The 22,882-nt window shown below is 32.5% G+C and overlaps 1 protein-coding gene across 1 annotated transcript in view; it reads right to left on the minus strand.

The window, feature by feature from the left end:
* Positions 1 to 22,882, minus strand: part of LOC111621532 (ubiquitin carboxyl-terminal hydrolase 4-like) — a 119,038-nt gene that overhangs the window by 49,785 nt on the left and 46,371 nt on the right. The window contains exons 7-8 of the mRNA XM_023363690.1: positions 8,608 to 8,685; positions 5,441 to 5,591 (exon numbers count right to left, since the gene is read on the minus strand). Of these exons, the coding sequence (XP_023219458.1) occupies positions 5,441 to 5,591; positions 8,608 to 8,685 (229 nt within the window). The remainder of the gene's footprint in view (positions 1 to 5,440; positions 5,592 to 8,607; positions 8,686 to 22,882) is intronic.

A 22,882-nucleotide genomic window follows, 5' to 3' on the forward strand; every position in this document is an offset into this window, starting at 1 on the left:
TAACTTAACCCGATAGAAATTTATTGGTATGTTTTTATGATAGTTCTGTATAGTTGACAGGAGTTTAAAAAAATCCATTAAAATATTTGATATTTTTATTCTGCTCTCCCATCTTGTATTACTTAAGGATTTCAGTGATATTATGATTTTGTCCCATCTATAAGGAGATGTAGAAAAAAATGTGTACAATTCTTGTACAATGTTAAAAAATTAACTGTTACTTTAATTTAATGAATGAGAGAGATGCACAAGGTACAGAAAAAGCTATAGAATTTATTTTCCTTAAATTTATGATTTATGTATCCATTGTCATAAAAATTTGTCTTTCCACTTTTTCCGCAAGACTACAAATATTCAAGTACAAAGTAACCGATTACAACTTATTTCTACTTAACAAGTAGTTAAATAATTATGAGATTAGGGAATTAGGGACATAACACTCTGCTGAAAGAGTCGGAATTTTACTTAAAACCTTAACTGAATCAATCTCTAGCCGAGTACAGTGGGGACTGATTTCTTCACAATATTAGATGTAATAAAGACAGAAATTTTTCCAGTTCAATGAGAGTGACCGAAAAGTTGTAAATTTTGGAAATTTTTGTGGCACCACCTGGTCTTAAAACAAATTAGTGAGAAAACAAACAAGGGACAATCTATTAAATTTAACATATTTAGATTTTTACAACTATGGCGAGAAACATTTAAAATTTACAACCCTGTTGCATCCTTTGAGATATACAAGTGATGTGACAAAAGAGGCATTTGACATTGACCAGTATCGGCACCCTCAGGATTTGGCAGTCCACATGCCATGCAACCTACTCTGATTCCATCCATTAGCCACTAGTAGGAAGCTATTTGACTAAGTGGATTGTTTTAAGATTTAAAAAGAAAATAATATTTTATGTTATTTTTATGTATGTTTCTTTACAAAGCTATATTTAATTATAATTTTGTTTAAAAGTATATTCATACAATTGAAGAATATTTTGTACCAGGTATGTACTGTACATCCAGCACACATTTTACCAAGTAAGTTTTTATTGTTTTATTTTGAATTAGTCCTTATATCATGGCTAGCAATTCAGAATTTAACTGTGATATTAAAAATACATTTAGAGAAGTCTGCAGTTTTTACTGGCTTATCAAACAAAGGATACGAATGGATCCTAGACCATCACTGACTCGCAGTTAACTGATTGTTCCTAGAAGTCAGCTTCTTACAGAAACACAGCTTCCCTATCATCAAATGCCACGGCACTCCACTGATACATGGATTTACCCGAGTATAACTATGGGTATACAAGGCATAGCACTAATTGCTACTATAATTATACAGTAAAACCTCCATTATTAGACACACTCAAATAGCAGACACCTCTATGTAATGGACATTTTTTATAATCCCAAGATCCTTCAAATAGAACATGTGTTATATTTACCTCTAAATAGTGAACACTATCATCCATAACTAACCTTATGAAAACACAATGTCTTGCCTTAACATTCTGAAACAATTAATTATGTACAAAATATTTTAAAACAAAAACAAAGAATCAGTTCAAATACTCTTTCAGAGAATAAATTTTAATTAAAGGAGAGCAGCTTGTAAAAAGCTGAATAATACCCTATCTGTTAGCTTAATTAGATTAGTCTTATCTGTCAGTCACCACTTATTGTCATACATATTAATGTTATTAAACTTCTGTGCTATTGTTGGAATTAAGCTTATGGTACCAAGAAACAATAAACTTTTCTTGTTTTTACTAGTGATGGGAAAAGTTTTGTAACTACAGTAGAGCGTCGATTTTCCGAAAGTCAATCATCCGAAAGAATTTTAGTCGGCAAATTTAAATTTTCGCCAGTGCTGTGGTTCTTCAATCTTTGGCTACGTCTTGGGCTACTCAAATATTTTACGTTTTTGATACTAAATCAACATCTGAAGTATAATTTTTTATTATTTTTATATTTTTCAATATATTTATTTTGTTTGTACAAAATAAAAAAATAATTTTTAACAATACAATAGTCTTTGTTAGGCTTAATATCGATGAAAATTCGACGCAAAGCGACACACAACAGAGAAAAATTTAGACATTGGATACGTTAAACTATTTTTTCAAACGTAAATCAGTTATCCGAAATATCAATTATCTGGACAACCCCAGTCCCCAATTGATTCGGAAAATCGACGCTCTACTGTATAATAATCACATGTGGCATATTCAAAAATAATTAATAACAGTATGATGTCAATATCAATTGCAGAAATAATACATAAAAGTAAGAATAGTTTGTTTTATCATAATTTCACAATTTCTATGAAAACCGGACAGATTAATAATTAATCCAGACCATGAATTTAAAAACCGACTTGTTTGGGTAAAGCCAGCGGGTGGCAACACTACAAACAGCACAGCATGACGACAATGCTGAATGTTGCTTTCCTTTGTTCCTTCCCCAGCCAATCCACAGTTTCCACTGATATATTACACCAAAACACTGATTTATTGGTGATATATTGAAACCATGAATATCTTAATATAGCAGAAATCACCAGGCACGATATATCGATATTCCAATCCCATCACTAGTTTCTACACAGGTTGCGTTACGAAGGTAATTTGCCAATCTCTTTAAAGTATGGGAAGATATTTGGTATTCTTCCATTTATGCATATTTTTTAATAGTTTTGTTGTGGTTTAGATGTAATTTTTAAAATATCATTTATTGAAAAAAAAAGCAAAAATGTTTGAAAAATTACACTTCCTAGATAACTATCAATACAAAGCATACAAATCATTATATACATTTTTATTAGTTGCTTAGATCATAAATGACATTATAAATGCAAGAATAGCGATTACATTTCCCATCCCTTGAAGTGGCTAGCAAATTGCCTTTAACTCAACATTCAAATTCTCACTGCCTAAACTGATCTTCATCCACCCTTTTGTTCATTTTCGTTTTTGTTCTTTCTGCTCACATTATTTTTGATGAATTAATAATTAATCAATGTTTATGTTTTGTTGTAATTTTTATGTTCCATTTAAAGTATCCTGTCCAATCTTTTTACAATTTAGAATTCAATTAAAATGAGATTTTTAAAGTTGAAAAGATGAATGATATATTGTATATATGTTACCGCTAAAGCTCGAAATCTGTTAATGTGCGCATTACCTAGCTAATCTGCAGATTAACTAGGGTGATCCGTTAAAGCTGCGAAAATTATTCCATTTCTCAAATTACTTAGGTATTGTTCAGATTATCTAGGTAATCTGCAAATTACCTACTAGGCACTCGGTAAAGTGAAAATAAGATTTTTGCTGGAACAACAGCAACGTTTCTGTACGCTTAAATTAACATAATGTTATTTATTTAATTTTCAATATCTAAAGAATCAAGTTAATACAATCAACAAATTAGTTGATTGAATCAATCATCAATCAATTAAAAAAACTTTAATACAAAAATCAAACGGTTTAAAATATTACTACAATTAGGGAAATGAATTTGCAAAACATATGATAAAATTGTACTTACTTATTAGTGCAATCTAAAGATTGGTGACACTTTGAATTACGTAGCAATTGGTTTTTGCGACAAGCACGCCTATTTGTGGTACATTTAGATTTGCAGTCACATTTTCTGAAACCCTGCCCAGTACCAAGGGATTGTTTTATTGCTGTTTGACGTAAAGATATTTCTACAGCAGGGACATCCATCTTCTTTCGTTAAAAATCTCTCTTTGCAAACACTGAATTCAGATTTTGCATACAATTGTTTTAAAATACCTGTTTTAGTATCAAGTTTATAAAAGCCATCCTCTGTTTTACTAAGAACCACAGCTAAAATTGAACGTGCATCAGTTTTTGCTCTGTCTTCTTCGGGTACTTTAATTCTCACAGCGAAACCTTCATCGACGTTTGGGTGCTTTGCATTAGAAACTGCTAACATTTTCTTTGCTTGCTTTTCTAAACATTTCTTGGCTTCATCACGCTGTATTTTCTGATCCATATTCTTTTTACAGATGATGCACAATACATTCTTACCATACCCTTCCTCTTTAGGATCTACTTCACCACAAACTGCGTGAACAAACATATTACACGATTTACACTTGTGAGCACTTGATGCTGCTTTTGAGCAAACAATACAGACTATGTCTTGTATAGTGCTCTTTACAGGCTCCGTACGAAACTGTGATGGCGATTCTGCTGAAGTTGAGAGTAACTCAGTGATGACTTCTTCAACTTGCAGAGGCGATTCCTTGGAGGTGCAGGGTAACTGAATATTCTTCGTGACTGCATCATCAATCAACGGTATAGAAGGCAGTTTAAGATTACTATCGGTAAATTCTTGTATTTCTATAGGTGATTCTGTAGAAGCGGGGGATAACGGAATGTCCTCTTGAGTAAGATTTGACTGTGATCTCATAATCACAGTCTCTTGTGAATCTTCTAATTTTTCAAGGTCTTCTTCAGTTTTTATCGAATGTCAAACAATTCTCCGGCATGGACAAACTTTTTCAAACCTTTCTCGCGCATCTGACAACGGCTCAATGAGTTTTTCACAGCCTCGTACAGTCAACACATCACACCTTTGAATTATTTGATAATCTTGAGATGATTCTTTTTTTTTGGAAACTTTTATTTGCTTTACATCTTCAATTATGGAATCGTACTTTGGTTTGTTATTAAGACACTACGTATTATATTTTAAGTCTTCGCTAAAGAGGTTTGCGAAGAATCTTTTCTTGATTTTACTCACCAATTCGGTGCTTGCTTGCATTCTAGGATTTAAATTTATCTACATAAAAAGGAGGAATGGGGAAAGGAAGTGAAAGAAACAAACTTTTGAACTTTAACGATACGGAAGCCGTTAATGTGCAGATTACCTAGATACTCTGCAAATTACCTAGGTAATTTGAGAAATTGAACAATTTTCGCAGCTTTAACGGATCACCCTAGTTAATCTGCAGATTAGCTAGGTAATGTACACATTAACGGATTTCGAGCTTTAGCGGTAACATATATATTTTAATTATATATCCTACTTATAATTTTTGATATATTCACATTACTAATGGAAATTTGATGTTTTCATAATCTATTGTATTCTTCATTATTTAACGACCATATTAAAATAGCTATATTATATAGCTATGAGCATGTATCATCTAATAATAGACAACTCTACATAGCAGACAAACTTCTTGGTCCTGATGGTGTCCACTATTCAGAAGTTATACTGTGTTGTTATAATTATAATTTAAAAATCATATCTGTGATTTGTATAATATATTAAACAAATTTAAGATTAATTCATAAAGAATTAAGTTATATTAAAAGCAATACTTAAAAATTCATATCCATATAATTTTAAATTTAAATTTTTTTTTAAATCTTAAAAAATTTCATTATAGAAAGATGATATTTACCTGAAGAGCAGAATTCATGAAACATGTATTACCAAGGTTGCTAAGACCACATAGTCCTGATTGAACTGTTGTAGCACTACCATTATGATATTCATAATTATAACTAGATCCTCCATAACCTCCACCCATAGAAACATAGCTACGTGTTGTCCTATTAAAAAAATCAGATTACTTCTTTTTTAATATCAATTAAATATATTGTTAATATTATTCTTTATAAAAATGATAATGTGTGAGAGACAAAATAAAAATATACTAATAATTGAAAATTTGTTTTAGTGGATTGTATTTGTTCAATTGAGGAACAAGCAATTTTTTCTCCCAAGAATTTGTGTTCAAATACTGACATACTGCCATATTTCATTTGTCATTTTTACGAATGGTTACTTACCTACGATTAAAAAAGTTAACAATACTTACTTAAAAATGTTTAAATAAACTTTACTAAATATAAATATTACGAGGGCTGTTCGAAAAGTTCGCGGCCTTGCCTATATGCGACTTACCTTATGGAATTTAATATATGATAAAAAGAAGTTTCATATCATAACAAGTATTTATTATAAAGCACAGTAAATAAATAAACCAAATATGTTTGGATTAAAAGATAATAATATGAAAAATAATGTAAGAAAGTTTTGTTAGTTTTTGTAACACAAATAAATAAATTAATGTAAAAATGAAATGTTTATATTACAATTCAAATTTCAATATCTGAAATANAGTCATCTCTGAAGTAAACGAGTATTTTGCACACCTTGACAAATCGACCTATTGTAATGGCATAAAAAAGCTAGAACATCGCTGGAATAAGTGCATTGCTAACAAAGGAGACTACATTGAAAAATAAAATAAGTTTTAACATTATTTTGTTTGTTGTTCTATATGAGGCCGCGAACTTTCCGAACAGCCCTCGTAATCTATAAAATCAAAACACAGTAACAGTCTTAAAAGCTAAGGTCTGAAATTAATGACACTGCCACCTGGTTGATAGGAAAGCAAGGACAAGGAAAAAATTATACCATCAGTTTTCATTAAACCTGAAAAAAGGAACCAAACAATTTGAATATTTCAATATTCTAAAATCTGTAAGGAAATTTGAGACAACATGCCTGATTACTTGAATAAAAAAAATATTTAATAAAGGAGATTGCACTTAAAAGTTGTAAAATTTTGTAAAGAGGATTCCCCAAATTCAATTAATTTATTATGAAAATGATTTTGGTTTTCTTATAAAAGTTGTATTCAAGATCCTAATCTATGACTCTTCCATTATTCAATGTTTTATCCAATGTTTTAACCAATGATAGTTGCTCTATCATTGTAAATGTCATTAAGTTTAAATAAATATAAATTAAGTAGTCTAAATTAATTTCTTTTAGACTGATCACACAAAGCAGTATAATATGAAAACAATAAAGCTGAACTGTTGACTATGACTCCTTATTCAAAGACAAATCACCGCATTTGGATTTGCCACATTGTATATTATTGATACCTTCCTTGTAAGAAAATCCTCCCTCTATTTGAATTTCATAACAACCAGCCCCACTGAGTCCTAAATGGAGACAGTATGAAATACCAAATGCTGGTCTATGCACTTAACTTCAGTAATCAGACAAAAACTGGAGTGTTCAGCAAAAACTAGCCAAAAGTTTTTTTAGAGATATAATAATATATTAAACAATTGGCATACCATGGCTAGAACAACATATATATATATAACCCATTCAACGGGTATTCGTCTGTCCCGTAACTGTTTGATAACGGACACTAGAGGTGCCCCTATCGTGTGTCATATTTTAAACATTCAAATTAACAATTTTAATTCTTATTTAAATTAACAATATAAATTTTTATTATTCATTTGGCCAATAAATTATTATTTGGTCAATATAACAATATAAATAATTCAGTATATTTGTAATAGGAATTTATTATTTCAGGGGCTTATATCTCTCGAAGGGTCGCGAGTAGGGGTATGGTTCCTTTGACTTTATTGTTAGTACAGGGGTCTATGGTTTGGGGAGGTCACCACCTCTTCATTCGGAGTGTAAATCTTACCATTCGGACTTTAACAGAGCTGTAGAGCATATTGATAGGAACAAAAAAGTCAAAGGAACCGTGCCTCATGGAAATTTGTAAAGAATGCCCACTAGGGAGCGTCCCGAGCTACTAGTATAGACAGAACTGACACTACTTTTGATATAAAAAATATAGATAGCCTGTAGTTTTTAATTTTTGTAAAAATAAATTGACATATTGGTGCTTTTACAGTGCTTCTGAACAAACTGATTTTTATTTGTTTTAATCTATTCTTGTTTCTACACTGTTTAAATAAGAAAACATTTTCCAGACTGCAATGAAAATATACATTAGATGATTTCAAAAATGTGAACAATTTATTTTCTTAACATTCTTGCTTTGCAGAATAGGTTATTTTAAATCACAATCTTTTTCCTTAAAATATAAAAATTACAGTATATATAAGCGAGTGTAAAAAATAAAGTGGACTTTTAATATAACATTTATTATATTAATAGCACAAGAATTTACAGAAGATCACTTCAAAATAAGCATTTTCTGCAGCTACACAATTTTGCCAACATTTGTATTACTTATTGAAATAGTCTAGCAACTAGTCTGAATAACCTTGAGTGCATTTTCAGTGACCCTTTGATAAAGGGTTCATTTCAGTGAAGACATCAAGAAAGTCTACAGGAATAAAAGTAACTAAAAAGGCTATAAAGAATAAGTTTCTGAAGTTTTGTAAGATGATAACTAACTAGGAGGGCACAATGCACCACACAATAGTTATAATGGAAAACCAAGCATTTTGCTTGTAGAGATGAGGTTATTTTCATTTTATTAAATCACAGAAATTACTTAAAATGCCAATATAGAACACCTTGTTAACAGGTTACTTTTGGGAATAAACTCAAAGCTAGGTCTTTCACATCAAAAAAATGCTGCAACAATTGCAATCAAGGAGGTAATGCAAAATATATCAGTTAAAACATCCACAAAAGTGCATAGCAGCAGAAAGCACTTAATTTGAAGGAAATCTTTTGTAAATATTTTCTGCTATTAACATAATAAAACTTGAAAATTTTATTATCTATTAAAAGTTCAGTTTACTTTTGACCACCAAATATATAAATACTTACATTGTACTTGTCTGATTACTGTAAGGTCTACTGTCACCTAATACTTGTGTAGATGAGTTATAGTTCACAGAACTGGTACTGTTAAATTATAAAACATAACTGTATAAGAATTTTGTATCAAAATTATTATATAATTATTAATTATGTGTTAGCTTAAAAATATTTTGCATAGTATAGCCTAGCTTTTTTGTTTGAATTAAGTCTATTCTAAAATTATGCCATAACAATTTTTATAACAATTTAATATTTATCAAACTATAAAAATATCAGAGACTAAAATATTAATTTTTGGTTTATTAATTATTTTTTTAAAAAAGTTTGTAAATTACATTGACAATAATCAGGCATTTTACTAACAAAGAGACCTTATGGTCTCGGAAATTCAGTTCAGGATGAGACTTTGCATGTCAGTAGTATACCTCAAGGGTGTCTACCCAGAAGAATTGTAAAGTGCATTAGCCAGAATATTCCGAGAAAAAAGGCTCTAAAGTTTAAAGCGCAGCTCACATACTGATCAATTTTACACTATGACAGCACAGCGAAATGGCTGAGTCTGTATCGAACTCGCTTGCCATGCGGGCGATCTAGGTTTGATCCTACCTTCGGCAATTTTTTTTTTAATTGTTTTAAAAATTGTAACAACTTTTAAATAAAATTAATGACCTAAAAATATTATCAATTAAATCATAAATAATTTTATTTTATTTATGAAATGACTGTTACAGCTAATTAAAATGTGAATTAAAGATAATATTTTATTTTTAAAAAGTTGAATAATTTCAAATTCATTTTTAATGGAGGTAAATTAAAACTTTAATTATTATTGTCATTAAAAAGTTATTACAAGTTTTAAGATATTATAAGTCGTGAAGAGATTAAAAATATTTGTTTTAAATTTGAAGAATTTTTCAGTGACTTGTTATCTTCAACTGATGAACTTAGAATCAGAGCTTAGAATTTAGAACATTTAGAAAGCCAGGTTCGAGTCAGATAACAGTAAGATATCAGTCAAACGTACCACTTCATGTCAAATATAATGTATTTAGAATGGAATATTCTAAAATAAAAAACAGAACAAGTCAAGAAATACACATATTTGCAGATTTAGCTAAATTAAAAAAGAAATTTCTCCTGGCAGGTTACCCACAAAGACTGTTCAAAAAATGGAAACTTAAAATAAATAATCTTAAAAAGCCACAAGACAATAAAAAAACAAATGATATAAAGTATATCGGCTTTCCATACATCAAGGGACTACACAAACAAATTGATAATGAAATAAGTAATATAAACTTCAAGTTAGCACCGTCATACCAAAAAATGTATACAAGGCTTAAACAGCTAAACACTGAGAAAAAACAACTACCACCAACTGAAACTAAGAATGTAGTATATAAAATTCATTGTACTTGTAGAGATAATAAATATTATATAGGAGAAACTAAAAGGAAGTTAAAAACCAGATTAAAAGAACATATAGCAGATCTAAAATACAATAGATTAAATTCTGCCTTTCATGATCATTGCACCCTGAACGATTGTAAAATAAAGATAAAGTACAAATACTCTACAAAGAAAAAGAAACATATCATCATAAGTTCAAAGAAAGCGTAGAAATTATCAAAAGTAATAAATGTATAAATAAAAATCTAAGTATTAAAATAAACGAAAACTGGCACAATATCTTATAAAATTAAAAATATTTTTGAAAAAGATTTTTATGTAAAGGATTTTTATGTAGAAAAATAATTTTTAAAAAATGTTGCCACAAGATGGCCTACTCATCAAGTCACGTGACTGTGTAGTAGACATTGGGCAAGCTTAACTGGGGGAAAAAAGGGGTAGGAAAGGTCAGCGCAATATGTTTGTGAGGAAGGATTACTTCGAAAGACTAATATGTAAATTTTAATTGTTAAATCAATTTAAACATAATTGCAAGTGTATAGAAGAAATTTTAAAATTGTTTAAACTCATCAAAAAGGTATGCTTTTAAAATAATATGACCTTATATGTTTGTGTATTTATACTGTTGTAACTTGTGAACTTTTATTTTAGTTGGCTGAAGAGGGGTAAGAAATGCCCGAAATGTGTACAAACGAAAAACACATATCAACCGAATAAAGTTTAATTCTGTGATTTGTCAAGTGTCTGTATAAATACAATAAATAATTTGTGTTTGGATTAACAATGTAACTTCAAAATTATATATTTTTAAAGTCAATTATAACCGGACTAATTTTGATAATACATATAACAAAACTGGTAGAATCATGTCAGCACCCAAATAACACTATAACTTAGGTTGGCACAACACTGCTGAAAGATTAATATAGTATAATCTATCTGTGAGCAAGCTCATGCCAGATTCTCAACAGCAAGGGATTGTACCAATACCACCTAAACAAGAAAGCTTGCTGGCTAAAGTAAAATGTCACACTGATGTCACAAACTGGAGATGAACACAAATTGTATAGTCTGCATACTATAATATTTCTTTGTTCCTTTTTGAAGTACAAAATTAACATGTTTTAACATGTTTATATTCACTTAAGAAAAATTTTTTAAACCAAATTACTGTAATCAGAACAATGGCTTATAAAAATGTAAAAAAAAAATAATTTTTCTAACTTTTTTAAAAATGATAATCAAACTAAACGCTTTATTTTGAATAATGTATATTATACAGTGGTATCTTGTACTTCAAACAACGAACTTCAAATGCTTCAGAGTGTGAACAATGCTTCAAGGTTTGAAATACACATGCAGTGAAAAAAATACATTCTAAGCATAAACAAAATCTTTTGTCTCTCCAAATCATCTCTCACTCTCACTATGCTTGTATGTTTTCAGTGCTTTTTTTGTGCTTGGTTATATACTGTAATAAGTGTTATTTGTTGATTTTTAACAATTTCTTCCTTCAATTTTTCTTTGTCGATAGCTTTTTGTATCCTTTAGTTCAAAATTTTCCAAATGGAACTTTTTAAATCACATTTGGCATGTTCAAAGTTTAGGAGCATCTTCCCACACACATTACAATTTTTTTATTATTTGTACAGCATTATATCCTTTTTGAAACTCATGAATCATAATATGCCTGACATGCTTTTTATCCCAAGACATCACATTTTGTTTGAATAAAATCAAATTGTAAAGTAAACAATTTAAAATAAAATCTCATTATCTATATGTTAAATTTCACAACTGTTATAATTAAATCACACCTCTATGTTAAAATGCATTAGTCAGTGATTTGCAGCCAATAAATACAGTTTTCATTTTATTATACAGTTTTTAAGTATTTTATTTATGGTTTTCATGTTTTAATTTATTATTAAGGCATTTAATTGTGTTATTTTTACTTTAAATTAGACTATTTTAAATTTACCAAAATGGATATTATTTAGTGTCTTGGAATGGATTAATTCGTTTTCCATTATTTCTAATGGAAAAAATTGATTCAAACTTTGAACAATCTCCTGGAATGAATTAAGTTTGAAATACAAGGCACTACTGTACTTTGATGTTTTATGCACTTAAATCAATAGAGATAAAATATTTTAAAATTATATGGTTATTAAAAGTATTATTATTTAATATTTAAAATGTAATTATGTTTACTTAGTCATTAAAAGCATTTATATCAGTAGCAGGGGTCACACTTCCTGTCACAAAATTCATAATTTGCAAAAATTACATTTATCTGATGACTGAAGTGGTGAATATCCACAGAGCAGTCTGGGAAAGTCACTTAGTGAGAAAGAGTATCACAAAACCTTAATCAATCTTGATCTGATACAATTTTTCTGTTAATAAACAAAAATAAAGTTGCAGTTTTTATGATCAACTTTCTCAAGCATTTTTTTTTTTTTTTAATATTAGTTGTTCTTTCATTTTTGGATGGTACAAAAAGTCAAACCTGGCAAATAATTTTCTATTTTGGCAAATGGATTGGAAATTGCTACAAAATGATTTTTTATTGGTGTTTTTTTTTTTTGGTTTTTAATATTTAAGTATCCTAAAAAGCTAGAAAAATCCCAAACCCTAAGCATGAAGTTTTATTCCTTAACAAAATTTTTTTTAAAAATTCATAAATTTAGGATGAAAATTTCTAACTGATTTCTATATATTTGACATTGGCCACTCAGAATTATTATATTGATTATGAATTATTTGATTTGTTTAATTAAAAATTCAATTGTTAACATTAATTAAAACTGGACTTAAAATGGAACTTTTAACACTTTTGAAAACTGTTCAGTTGAAATAGTATACAGTTGATTCCTCTTAATTGGGACACTGGTTAATCAGGGCAGCCATTTTATTGAACCAAATCTCAAAGAACAAAAACCTAACTAATAAATTAATACATAATTTAAGCATTTAATTGGACAACTTTTTGCTTAATTGGGACAGTAGCAGAAAAGGAATTTAGCAATTTTTGATATACAATAGAGTCCCAAAAACGCAACACTCGATAACCTGGCAGTCCGGATAACTTGGCCACACCCTGGCAGGGCAAAAAAATCCTTAGTTAATTAATTTTCATTATAGACAGCTTTATGCCTCACAAAGTATTTTTCTGAGGTCTGTCTTATCAGGTAAGTTACTGTACACAGTGTATTCATTAATTTTCATTTTCATGTAGTAAAGGCTCTATGCCTTCATAAAAGGACGTACTTTTCCTTTGTTTAAGGGTATTTGGGCAATTTATTCTCTATTGTATTCTCAAGTAAACAATACATACAAGTACAGTACAGTATTTTCTGAGGAAACACTCATACTTATTTTTTTTAACCCCATTCCTGATAACACGGCATTATCACAAACTCGACCACCCTTCGGTCCACATTAGGCCGAGTTTGAGACTCTACTGTATTTTAGTAATCTTCCAAAAATATGTAGGCACTATGTACACTAATGTCATGTAGGTTAACAGAGACAAATCAATTTTGTCTTTTGCTTGGGCAGTTCGATTTTTCCGGAGGGGGTCAGCATAACGGCATGTATCAAACGGGGATTTCGTCTGAGATGGACCTGAATGCGAGTTATTGACCCTGCTCTGAATTGGACCAGACGAACCCCTTAAAAGTGAAGGGACAGACATCACCAGACAATTTTTTGAGGTCTCTCAACTGAGTTGGAAGACAACTAGAGTTCCCTTGGAAGGTAGTGTGTGCATAATTACATCTAGATTCAGACAACAGACATCCAATTGTTGAGACCAGCATCGAGATGGCATATTCTACAAACACTACCGCTGAAGTGGCCCAACTCCAAGTAAATGAAACTGTGCTCAAAGGAAGACCATAAAATGACTTTAGGACAAACTCTTTTCTTTCTCATTATGCGAATCAGTTATCTATTGTCGTGAGCCTGGCAAATTTATAGTACAAATATTTTCTGTATTTTGGTTTAATAAAGCATTAAAATAGGTACCTAATTATTATTTTTTACCTGTGTATTACATATTTTATTATAGAATTTATTATTAGTTCATTTATTGGGCAGCCACTTAATTGGGCCAAAATAGATTAGTCCCAATGTGTCCCAATTAAGCAGAATCAATTGTACAGGTATACCTCGCCTTACGTCGGTAATTGGTTCCAGGAAAACGACGTAAGTCGAAAAACGACGTAAGTCGAATTTACCTGTCTCCGAATCTACTTATCACTAGGAAAGCATTTTAAATAATATATGGTTAATAAAAATCTATTTTAAGCTTACAAACAAATAAATTTTAGTTTTTAATATAGTACAAAAAAAGTAATCTAAATTTACGAATGCGTGTACTGTAAATACAGTACATTCTTGTATATATTTTAATATGATTTTATGTGCTTTAAACGTTTATCTAGTGATATTACGACTTCAATATTTGTGGCGGACAGACGTAAAGTCGAATAAAATGACTTAAACTTGATTTTTATTTTTCCATATACTTTTTTAACAAGCGACGTATAATCGGGAACGACATAACTCGGAACCGACGTAAGTCGAGGTATGCCTGTATTTTAAAAACTGGTAGGATGTTCAAAGTAAATGTTTTGTCTACGAAATAAATAAAATTTGGCACTCTATTTGAACATACTTTTAACTACTCTTCTGTGTGTTACTCTGTGTTTTAACTTATAAAAGTTAAGACACAGTAACTTGTTTTCAATGCTTTGGTTTACCTAAAGAGAAATAAAAATGTTTTTGCAATTCAAGCATCAAAAAATTTTTTTATAAGTTAAAAGCAGGGCTGTGGAGTCGGAGTCAGAGTCGTGGAGTTTTGGTATTTTAGCCAAACTCCTTTTTACTTCCGAACTTGTTACATATTATATACAAAACGGAAAAGTATTGGAATTCTGTCAAATTTGACCCTCCGGGTTTATTTTGCAAATCTACATGTTTGGAGACCTCCTGAACCCCTAAAAAGAGTCAATAAAAATTCAGGCGAAAAAATTCGCGTGCACGTATGTGCAGGTCTAATTTGTTTAATTTCTTTATTTTCTGTTCTGAGATATTGTTTTGGGTAAAGTTTAAGAAATGAAATGTGGCATTGTGGCTTGCATATAAACGGGCATTAATGCTATTAAATTTTGGTTCTTAATTAAAGGTCGACAGGGTGAAGACATAAAAGTGGTCATGTGTCATATCTCTTAACACAGGAGTTAGTTATTAAGCATCAAAGTGGTTGAACTAAATCATGTCCCCATATACATTCTAACATCTTAACAGGTTTTACTGTACTATTATAAAATGACAAAAAAGCTTACTTTGAGGGTAGAAATGAATTTTATTTTATTTTTTAAATTTTGAATGCTAATAACCAGTAAAATATTCAAAACCATCTGACTCCGATTTCGACCACTCTTACCACAGAAATTATTAGCCTTCAAACAGAGTGAACAAAATCATGCCCCCCCCACATAGTCTAACATCCACACATATAGAAAAAAACCTCAAATCTTTTGCATATCTTGAAATTTCAAGGTGTCCTGAGTCCAAAAATGTAAAAATTTGGAAAGGGTCATTTTTTGACTGAGTGCTACACTTTCCCTATGTTATATATAACAGCCGGAAAAGTAAAAATTATCAAATACATATTTATATATTACTTGGAAGAGTCTTTTAGCTTTGGAATAAAAAGTTTCTATGTTCTATCTTTATTAGAACTCTATTTATTGACTCTTTTATTCTGAGGTCACGTGATGACATCAGAATTTCCGGGTCTCTTTCAGTAACAAGTCCGCCCCTGATCAGAGTTGGAGTCGGATGGTAAGGAAAAGTCTGAGTCGGTAGATTTTTACACCCTGGTTAAAAGAAACACTAACACATTGAAGACTTATTTATGTGTCTGATGCATATGAAATCTGAAGATACAATCTAAAGAATTATTATACCTTTACATTTTTGTTTTCTCTTGCAATTTTTCATGTAAAAATTATTGTTTGAAATTTTTAAGAACTGATTATGTTGTAAAGTGAATGTGTTTGTATCAGAAAAGTTTATCTTATTGTGCATTTTACCTTATCTAGCACTAATTATTCAAATTAGAATTTTTATCTTAAATAATATAATTATTTATTCTTGTAAAATTACAGATGATTCTTAAAGTTTTTGTATCTACAACTGTTTTCACACACACAAAAATTTTTCTATTTTTAATTATAAAAAGCAAAAAAAATTTTTTTAAGAATTTATTTAACAATAAAACAGATTTATTTTTCTGTTTCTGAACATGTTTACAGTTTCTCTGAAAATATACTGTGACAACCAGTTAGTTTATCACAGACTCAAAGAGATGGCGCCACTTCTCTGGTGAGTGCCCACAGGGTCTCATACACAAAAACGTTCAACGTAATAGTTTTTTCCCCACACGGGATTCTGGGAGAGTTTTCTTCTTGTCGGGTGATCGCTGCCAGAGCACGTATAGCTCTTAAGTGTACTTGTACAATTTGTACATGAATAAATATTGTTTCAGTTTAAAGCATAGTTGTGGACTTAACGAAATCTTGTTTACTGCATTCCATTAAGTGAAATCTTAGTGATGATCGAAATGGATGGGTGATGGACGGTCATGTTTCATTGAACACACGTGCTGTCCTCCATTACCCCCAGTGGTGAGCCGAATGTGATTCGACGTGAATTTGAACACAAAAGGAAAAACAAGACCATTACTAGTTACTACATTGTGTTCCCTCAGTAGATAGATAGTACGGAATAAATTCCACGACTATGGTAGATGATGCTCCTTGGGAATGTGAACTGCTCGCTACATGTGGTCACTCCTAACTGGCAAAATTGTCCCCACATTTGTGTGTCTGCAACCTCTGCCAGAGTAAGTCATCTAACATGGGTAAGTGGAATTTTCTGTTCCATTTTTTTTTGTTCTGCTGAGTAGGTATCCCCTTGTTGTCTCAAAATGCCAAACAAAAACGATCTTATGCCAGAAAATCAGCTGGGTAGCCGTTAAACTTTCCCAATTTGGGGATAAAGAAGCCGATTTATGGTTTATTAATATTGAGGCCCAGTTTAAACTCGCCGATATATCGCATGATACTACTAAGTATTACGCAGTGGTTTCAGCTCTCAACTTGGAAAATCCTTCTAGAGAAAATTTATACCAAACACTAAAAGATCGACTCATAGCAGAATTTTCCGATTCCAAACAAAAACGAGTGAAAGATTTGCTCTCTAACGCCATTTTAGGAGATGATAAAGCATCTCATCTTTTACGAAAAATGAAACAACTAGCTAATAATAAAGTCAGAGAGGAGTTTTTAAGAACACTATGGATTCAGCATTTACCCAAAGAAACACAGGCAATTCTTTCTGTTTCTGATGAGGATTTAGACAAATTAGCCCAAATGGCAGATAAAATTCTTGAGCTCACACTTCTGCAAATTGCTGAAACTAATTCAGCAAGAAACAAAAATAGTAGACACATGGCTATAAAGCAGCTCCAAATGCAGGTCACTGAATTAACAGAGCAAGTTAATCAACTATCAAGGCACAGACAATCACGCAATTATAGACACCCTCTGAAATAGATTGCAGAATTGTTGGCGTTCGCAGACACCGGTTCGACCCCATACGAAAGACCTATGCTGTTACAACGCAAAGTTCAGTGATCAAGCAAATAAATGTAAAGCCCCTTGCAAATTCTGAGATCAGGGAGACTAGCTTGGAAATCATAGGTAGTGCAATGTGATTTCCAAATTAACACAAGCCACCTTTTCGTTTACGATCCAACCTCACGTCGTCACTACTTAATCGACAGTGGTAGTGACGTTTGCGTTCTACCATATAATGCCGCCATGGCATTTAGAGAACCCTCCTCATTGACACTTTATTTGGCAAACAATTCCCTGATAAAGACTTATGGCACGAAAACCATAACCTTGTCCCTAAACTTAAGGTGCCAATTTACATGGCCTTTTGTAATCACAAACGTCAGCAAACCAATAATAAGCGTCAATTTCATAAGAAACTTCGGTCTTCTGATCGACTTAAAAAACGCCCGCATCACAGACCCATTAACATCCTTGACAACAACAGGGTCCGCTCACCATGGTGTGCAAACTAACATTACTTTAATTGCTTCTAACTCGGAATTCAGCGACATTTTAAACAAGTATAAAGATATCCTTCGGCCATACCCATCAACACCAAACCCAAACATAACATGGTCCGCCGTATTATTACCAAGGGATATAGCATTTTTTCTCGCCCCTGCTGTCTCAATCCAAAACAGCTGGCAATTGCAAAAAAGGAATTCCAGTTAATGTTAGAACTAGGCATTTGTTGGCCAAGTAATTCCAATTGGTCCAACCCACTGCCCTTGGTACTCAAACCAAATGGGAACTATCGTCCCACTGGGGATTACTGGGCTCTTAATAGAATAATGGTACCCGACAGGTACCCATGGCCTCTTCTACAAGATTTTGGTCAGAATTTATACGGGTAGACTATATTTTCCAAAATACACCTAACGCTAGCATATCATCAGATCCCAGTCCACCCCGAAGACATACCCAAGACCGCAATTACAACATCGTTCGGCCTTTACGAATTTTTATACATGCCGTTTGGGTTGTCCAATAAAGTCATACAGGGATTAGATTTTGATTTTGTCAACATAGACAACATCCTATTGGCAAGTAAGACAAAGGAAGAACATTATGTTCATCTGGAAAAAGTACTTAGACATTTATCAGAATATGGTATCCGAATAAATCCAGCTAAATGCATACTCCGTACAAGCAAATTACCTTTCCTAGGTTATTTAGTTAATGCCAGAGGCATTAACCTTTCTGGGGGAGAGGTTTGATGCCTCTGGCATCAAACCTCTCCCCCAGAAAGTAGAAGCTGTCATAAAGATCGAGCAACCCAAAACAACAAAAGAGCTCTGTAGATTTTTAGGCCTGCTGAACTACTATCGCTGTAATATTCCACATGCCGCTCAAGCTCAAGCCTTGCTTTGTAACTATTTAAAAGGTGCAAGACGATCCTACAATGCGGAAATTTCATGGACGGATGAATCAAAAAGGCATTCGAGGAGTCCAAAACTCAATTAGCAAATGCAGCTCTATCATCTCATCTGGCCCTGGACACACACTTGGCGTTGCAGGTTGACGCATCAGAGTTCGCCCTTGGCGCGGCGCTGCATCAGGTCACTAAATCCGGCTCAGACCCATTAGGTTTTTTTTCTGCATAAACTCATGGATATGAAGAAGAAATATTTGGCGGCAAGATGTTAGCCGCTTACTCAGCAATTAAGCATTTTTGTTTTATGGTGGAAGCTAGGCCTTTCATGTTATATACAGATCACAAGCCATTGGCATTTGCATTTCTCCAGAAAAGTGAAAAATGTTCCCCCAAACAATTACGTCAATTAGACTATATAAGCCAGTTCATCACTGACATTTGATACATAAAAGGAACTGATAATATTCCGGCTGATACACTTTCCAGAGTCGAATCTATTGTTTGCCCTTCTCCCATAAATTACAAATTAATTGCTGACGTGCAAAAGACCGACCCAATCCTCCAATCACTTTTGGGAAATAGTTCGACCAGGCTTCAGCTAAAAAAACTATTACTACTGGAAAATCAAGTAGAACTTTACTGCGATGTGTCCACCGGTAAAATTTGCCCTGTTATCCCCAAGAAGCAAAGGCAATCAGTTTTCCATGCCATGCATGACCTTTCACACCCAGGCAGTAAAGCCACGGTGAAGCTAATAACTGATCGGTTTGTATGGCTGGGCATGGAGGATGACTGTTGCAAGTGAGCAACCATGTGCATTCCCTGCCAACATGTCAAAATTACTAGGCATACTAGAAGTCCAATTACAAGCATCCCCGTGGAAAGCAAACGTTTTTATCACATTCACATCGACCTTATTGGTCCACTCCCTCTTTCTGGTAAACATTGCTATTGTTTCACTATGATTGACAGGTATACTCGTTGGGTTGAAGCAGAACCACTGCAGAATACAGAGGCCAACACTGTGGCTAAAGCCTTATACCAGACGGTTAATAGCACGGTTCGGCATTCCGGGGGTCATTACTACTAACCAAAGATGCCAATTTGAATCACATCTGTTTCGGTCTTTGGCTATCTTAATGGGTTCCAATCACATACATACCATTAGCCTGGGGGTGAAAGAAGCATGTATGATTGAGGGATGGCATTGGACATTAAAGTGTGCCCTGAAAACCTACTTAACAGAAAGGTGGATGGAGATACTCCCTACCATACTACTTGGGTTAAGGACAACGTTCAAGCCTGACCTACAAACAACGTCTGGTGACTTAGTCTATGGACAGACAATACGTTTACCAGGTGAATTCTTCTATCCTACCCCAGCAGACAAACACTGTCCATTTCATAAAGACACCAACTTCAAAAACTTAACACCAACACGGGCAGCATTGCATGCTGAGCCCAAACTTTTTGTTTGGGCTCTGCATTTAAGAGACTGTAGCTACGTTTTTCTACGTTACGATGTCGTATGTGCTCTACTGCGCCCTCCCTGCAATGGACCATTCCCCCCTGGTGGAGAAGAGGACAACTTCTTCAGAATTCTAAAAAAATAGCAAAGAAGTGGTTGTCTCTATCAACAGACTGAAACCTGCCTTTATGCTCAGGGAGAAAGACTCAATCAGCCATACACAGCCTGTAATAGACCAACCCAGCAACACAGTGGCTGGGCATAACCACCAAGCAGACCCATATGTGAGACAAAGACCTCACAACACGGCCACAAAATCAAACCCCCAGTGAGATTCATCGACCGCTGTCGCTAGGAGGGGGTACTGCAGCGCCCAGTTAGTTTATCACGGACTCAAGAGATGGCGCCACTCCTCTGGTGAGTGCCTACAGAGTCTCATACACAAAAATGTTCAATGTAATAGTTTTTTCCCACACGGGATGCTGGGAGAGTTTTCTTCTTGTCGGGTGATCGCTGCCAGAGAACATGTAACTCTTAAGTGTACTTGTACGATTTGTTCGTGAATAAATATTGTTTCAGTTTAAAGCATAGTCATGGACTTAACAAAATCTTGTTTACTGCATTCCATTAAGTGCAGTCTTAGTGATGATCAAACAGATGGGTGATGGACGGTCATGTTTCGTTGAACACATGTGCGGTCCTCCATTACACTCAATACACTTCTAAAATATTTCCAAACTTTCAAATGTCAAGTATAAATATTTTGAATTAAATGTCAAAAAACTTTAAAACATAACTAAATCTTTAGTGTGTCCGTATAAAGAAAAAAAAACTTCAGATTTTTCAAAGATAGAATTAAAATATAAATGGATGCTAGCGGTTCCAAAAGAAAACTTTACCCTAGAATTCTTTGCAACAGTAAATATTTTACAATTGTAATTGCAATTTAGCAGTTTGTATTATAATGTTAATAACACTAAAAATTAAAATGTTATTTAGTATTGTTGTGGAGAACTACATTCCTCCACTCTTGTTTCATACTCTCCATCATAGTTCTCACTCATAGTATGTGGCTAAGGTGATGGTCATAGAATGCAACAGAACTCCTCTATAAATTCAAATGGGAAATATTTGATCAAATGCAGTATAGCTCAGACTTTAGCACCAAGTGAGTTCTAACTATTCAACTCACAAGTGGTTAGGAGTGCAGTGGCTCCAAACTAATGAGGAGTTGAAGGCCACTGTAAAGGGTTAGCTAAGTGGCCAGGTTGTAGCATTTTTTAATGAGGATAGAGAAAACCTGCTGCCATGGTATGAAATGCCTAAATCAAAATGGTAATTATATAGAAAAGTAGCTGAAAAGTGTATCTAACTTTTGTAAATAAAATAGTTTTAAACATCCTTTTTTCCCCCTAGCATAATGAAGAATAAAATGTAAATTTCAAAAATATGTATATATTTAATTAAATTGTATTATTCACTAGTTATGTCTTGTATAAAATTCAGGCATTTTTTAAAGAAACCTGTGCTGAGACAAAATTTAGATATAAGTTATGTGAAGAAAATAAATTTGTCTTCAGTAATAAAATAAACATAATTTTAAAAATTTTCATAAAGTTATAATGTAATATTTTGCAGAAAAAGTAACTATTAGAGGAAAAGGTGATATTATGGAACACTGCAGGTATTATGGAACCACCCCATTTCGAACTGATAATAAAGGCGAACTGTAGCAGATTGTGGCTGAACTGAACTAAACATCCACAGCAAGGAGAAACCCCTTTTACTTCAGTTAAACGGTTGTCCGTATTTAATCAGCAAATTTGTTTTTTTTTCAAAATTCTCAAGTGTTGAATGCTAAGTGAATTTAATTATTTTTAAAATATAAATTGTGTAGTTGTAGGTTCACTGGTGCATCTATTCCATTCCAGAGACTTAGGGGTACATAATCTGTGTGATGTTCATGTTTTTTAAATTTTGGTCTTGACAGACATAAGTTAATTCAAGATGGCGATGCGTGAAATAAAGACCCCATTGGTGCTTTTATATGTAATATGGAACTCAACTCCTCCAAACTCTCTCTTTGCAAGCAGACATTCGTCCGGAGCAATTTGTGAAAAAGACACTAGGTAGAAAGTCAATTCTTCCTGAGAATATCAAAAAAGAGCTGCTGGAATATATATTGTTGATGGAGGTCATATTTTGGAGTAAATTAGAGTTAATTGGAGTAAGTAATTTTGTAATTATTTAACATTTTTTGTACTTTCCTATTTGTTTTTGGCTAGATTAAAGCATTTTTTGAAAATATACAGTAAGGTTCCATATTACCACCCG

This window comes from Centruroides sculpturatus, unplaced genomic scaffold (genome assembly GCF_000671375.1).
Source record: "Centruroides sculpturatus isolate CEXI.00-Female unplaced genomic scaffold, Cexi_2.0 scaffold272, whole genome shotgun sequence".
Taxonomy (NCBI): Eukaryota; Metazoa; Arthropoda; class Arachnida; order Scorpiones; family Buthidae; genus Centruroides; species Centruroides sculpturatus.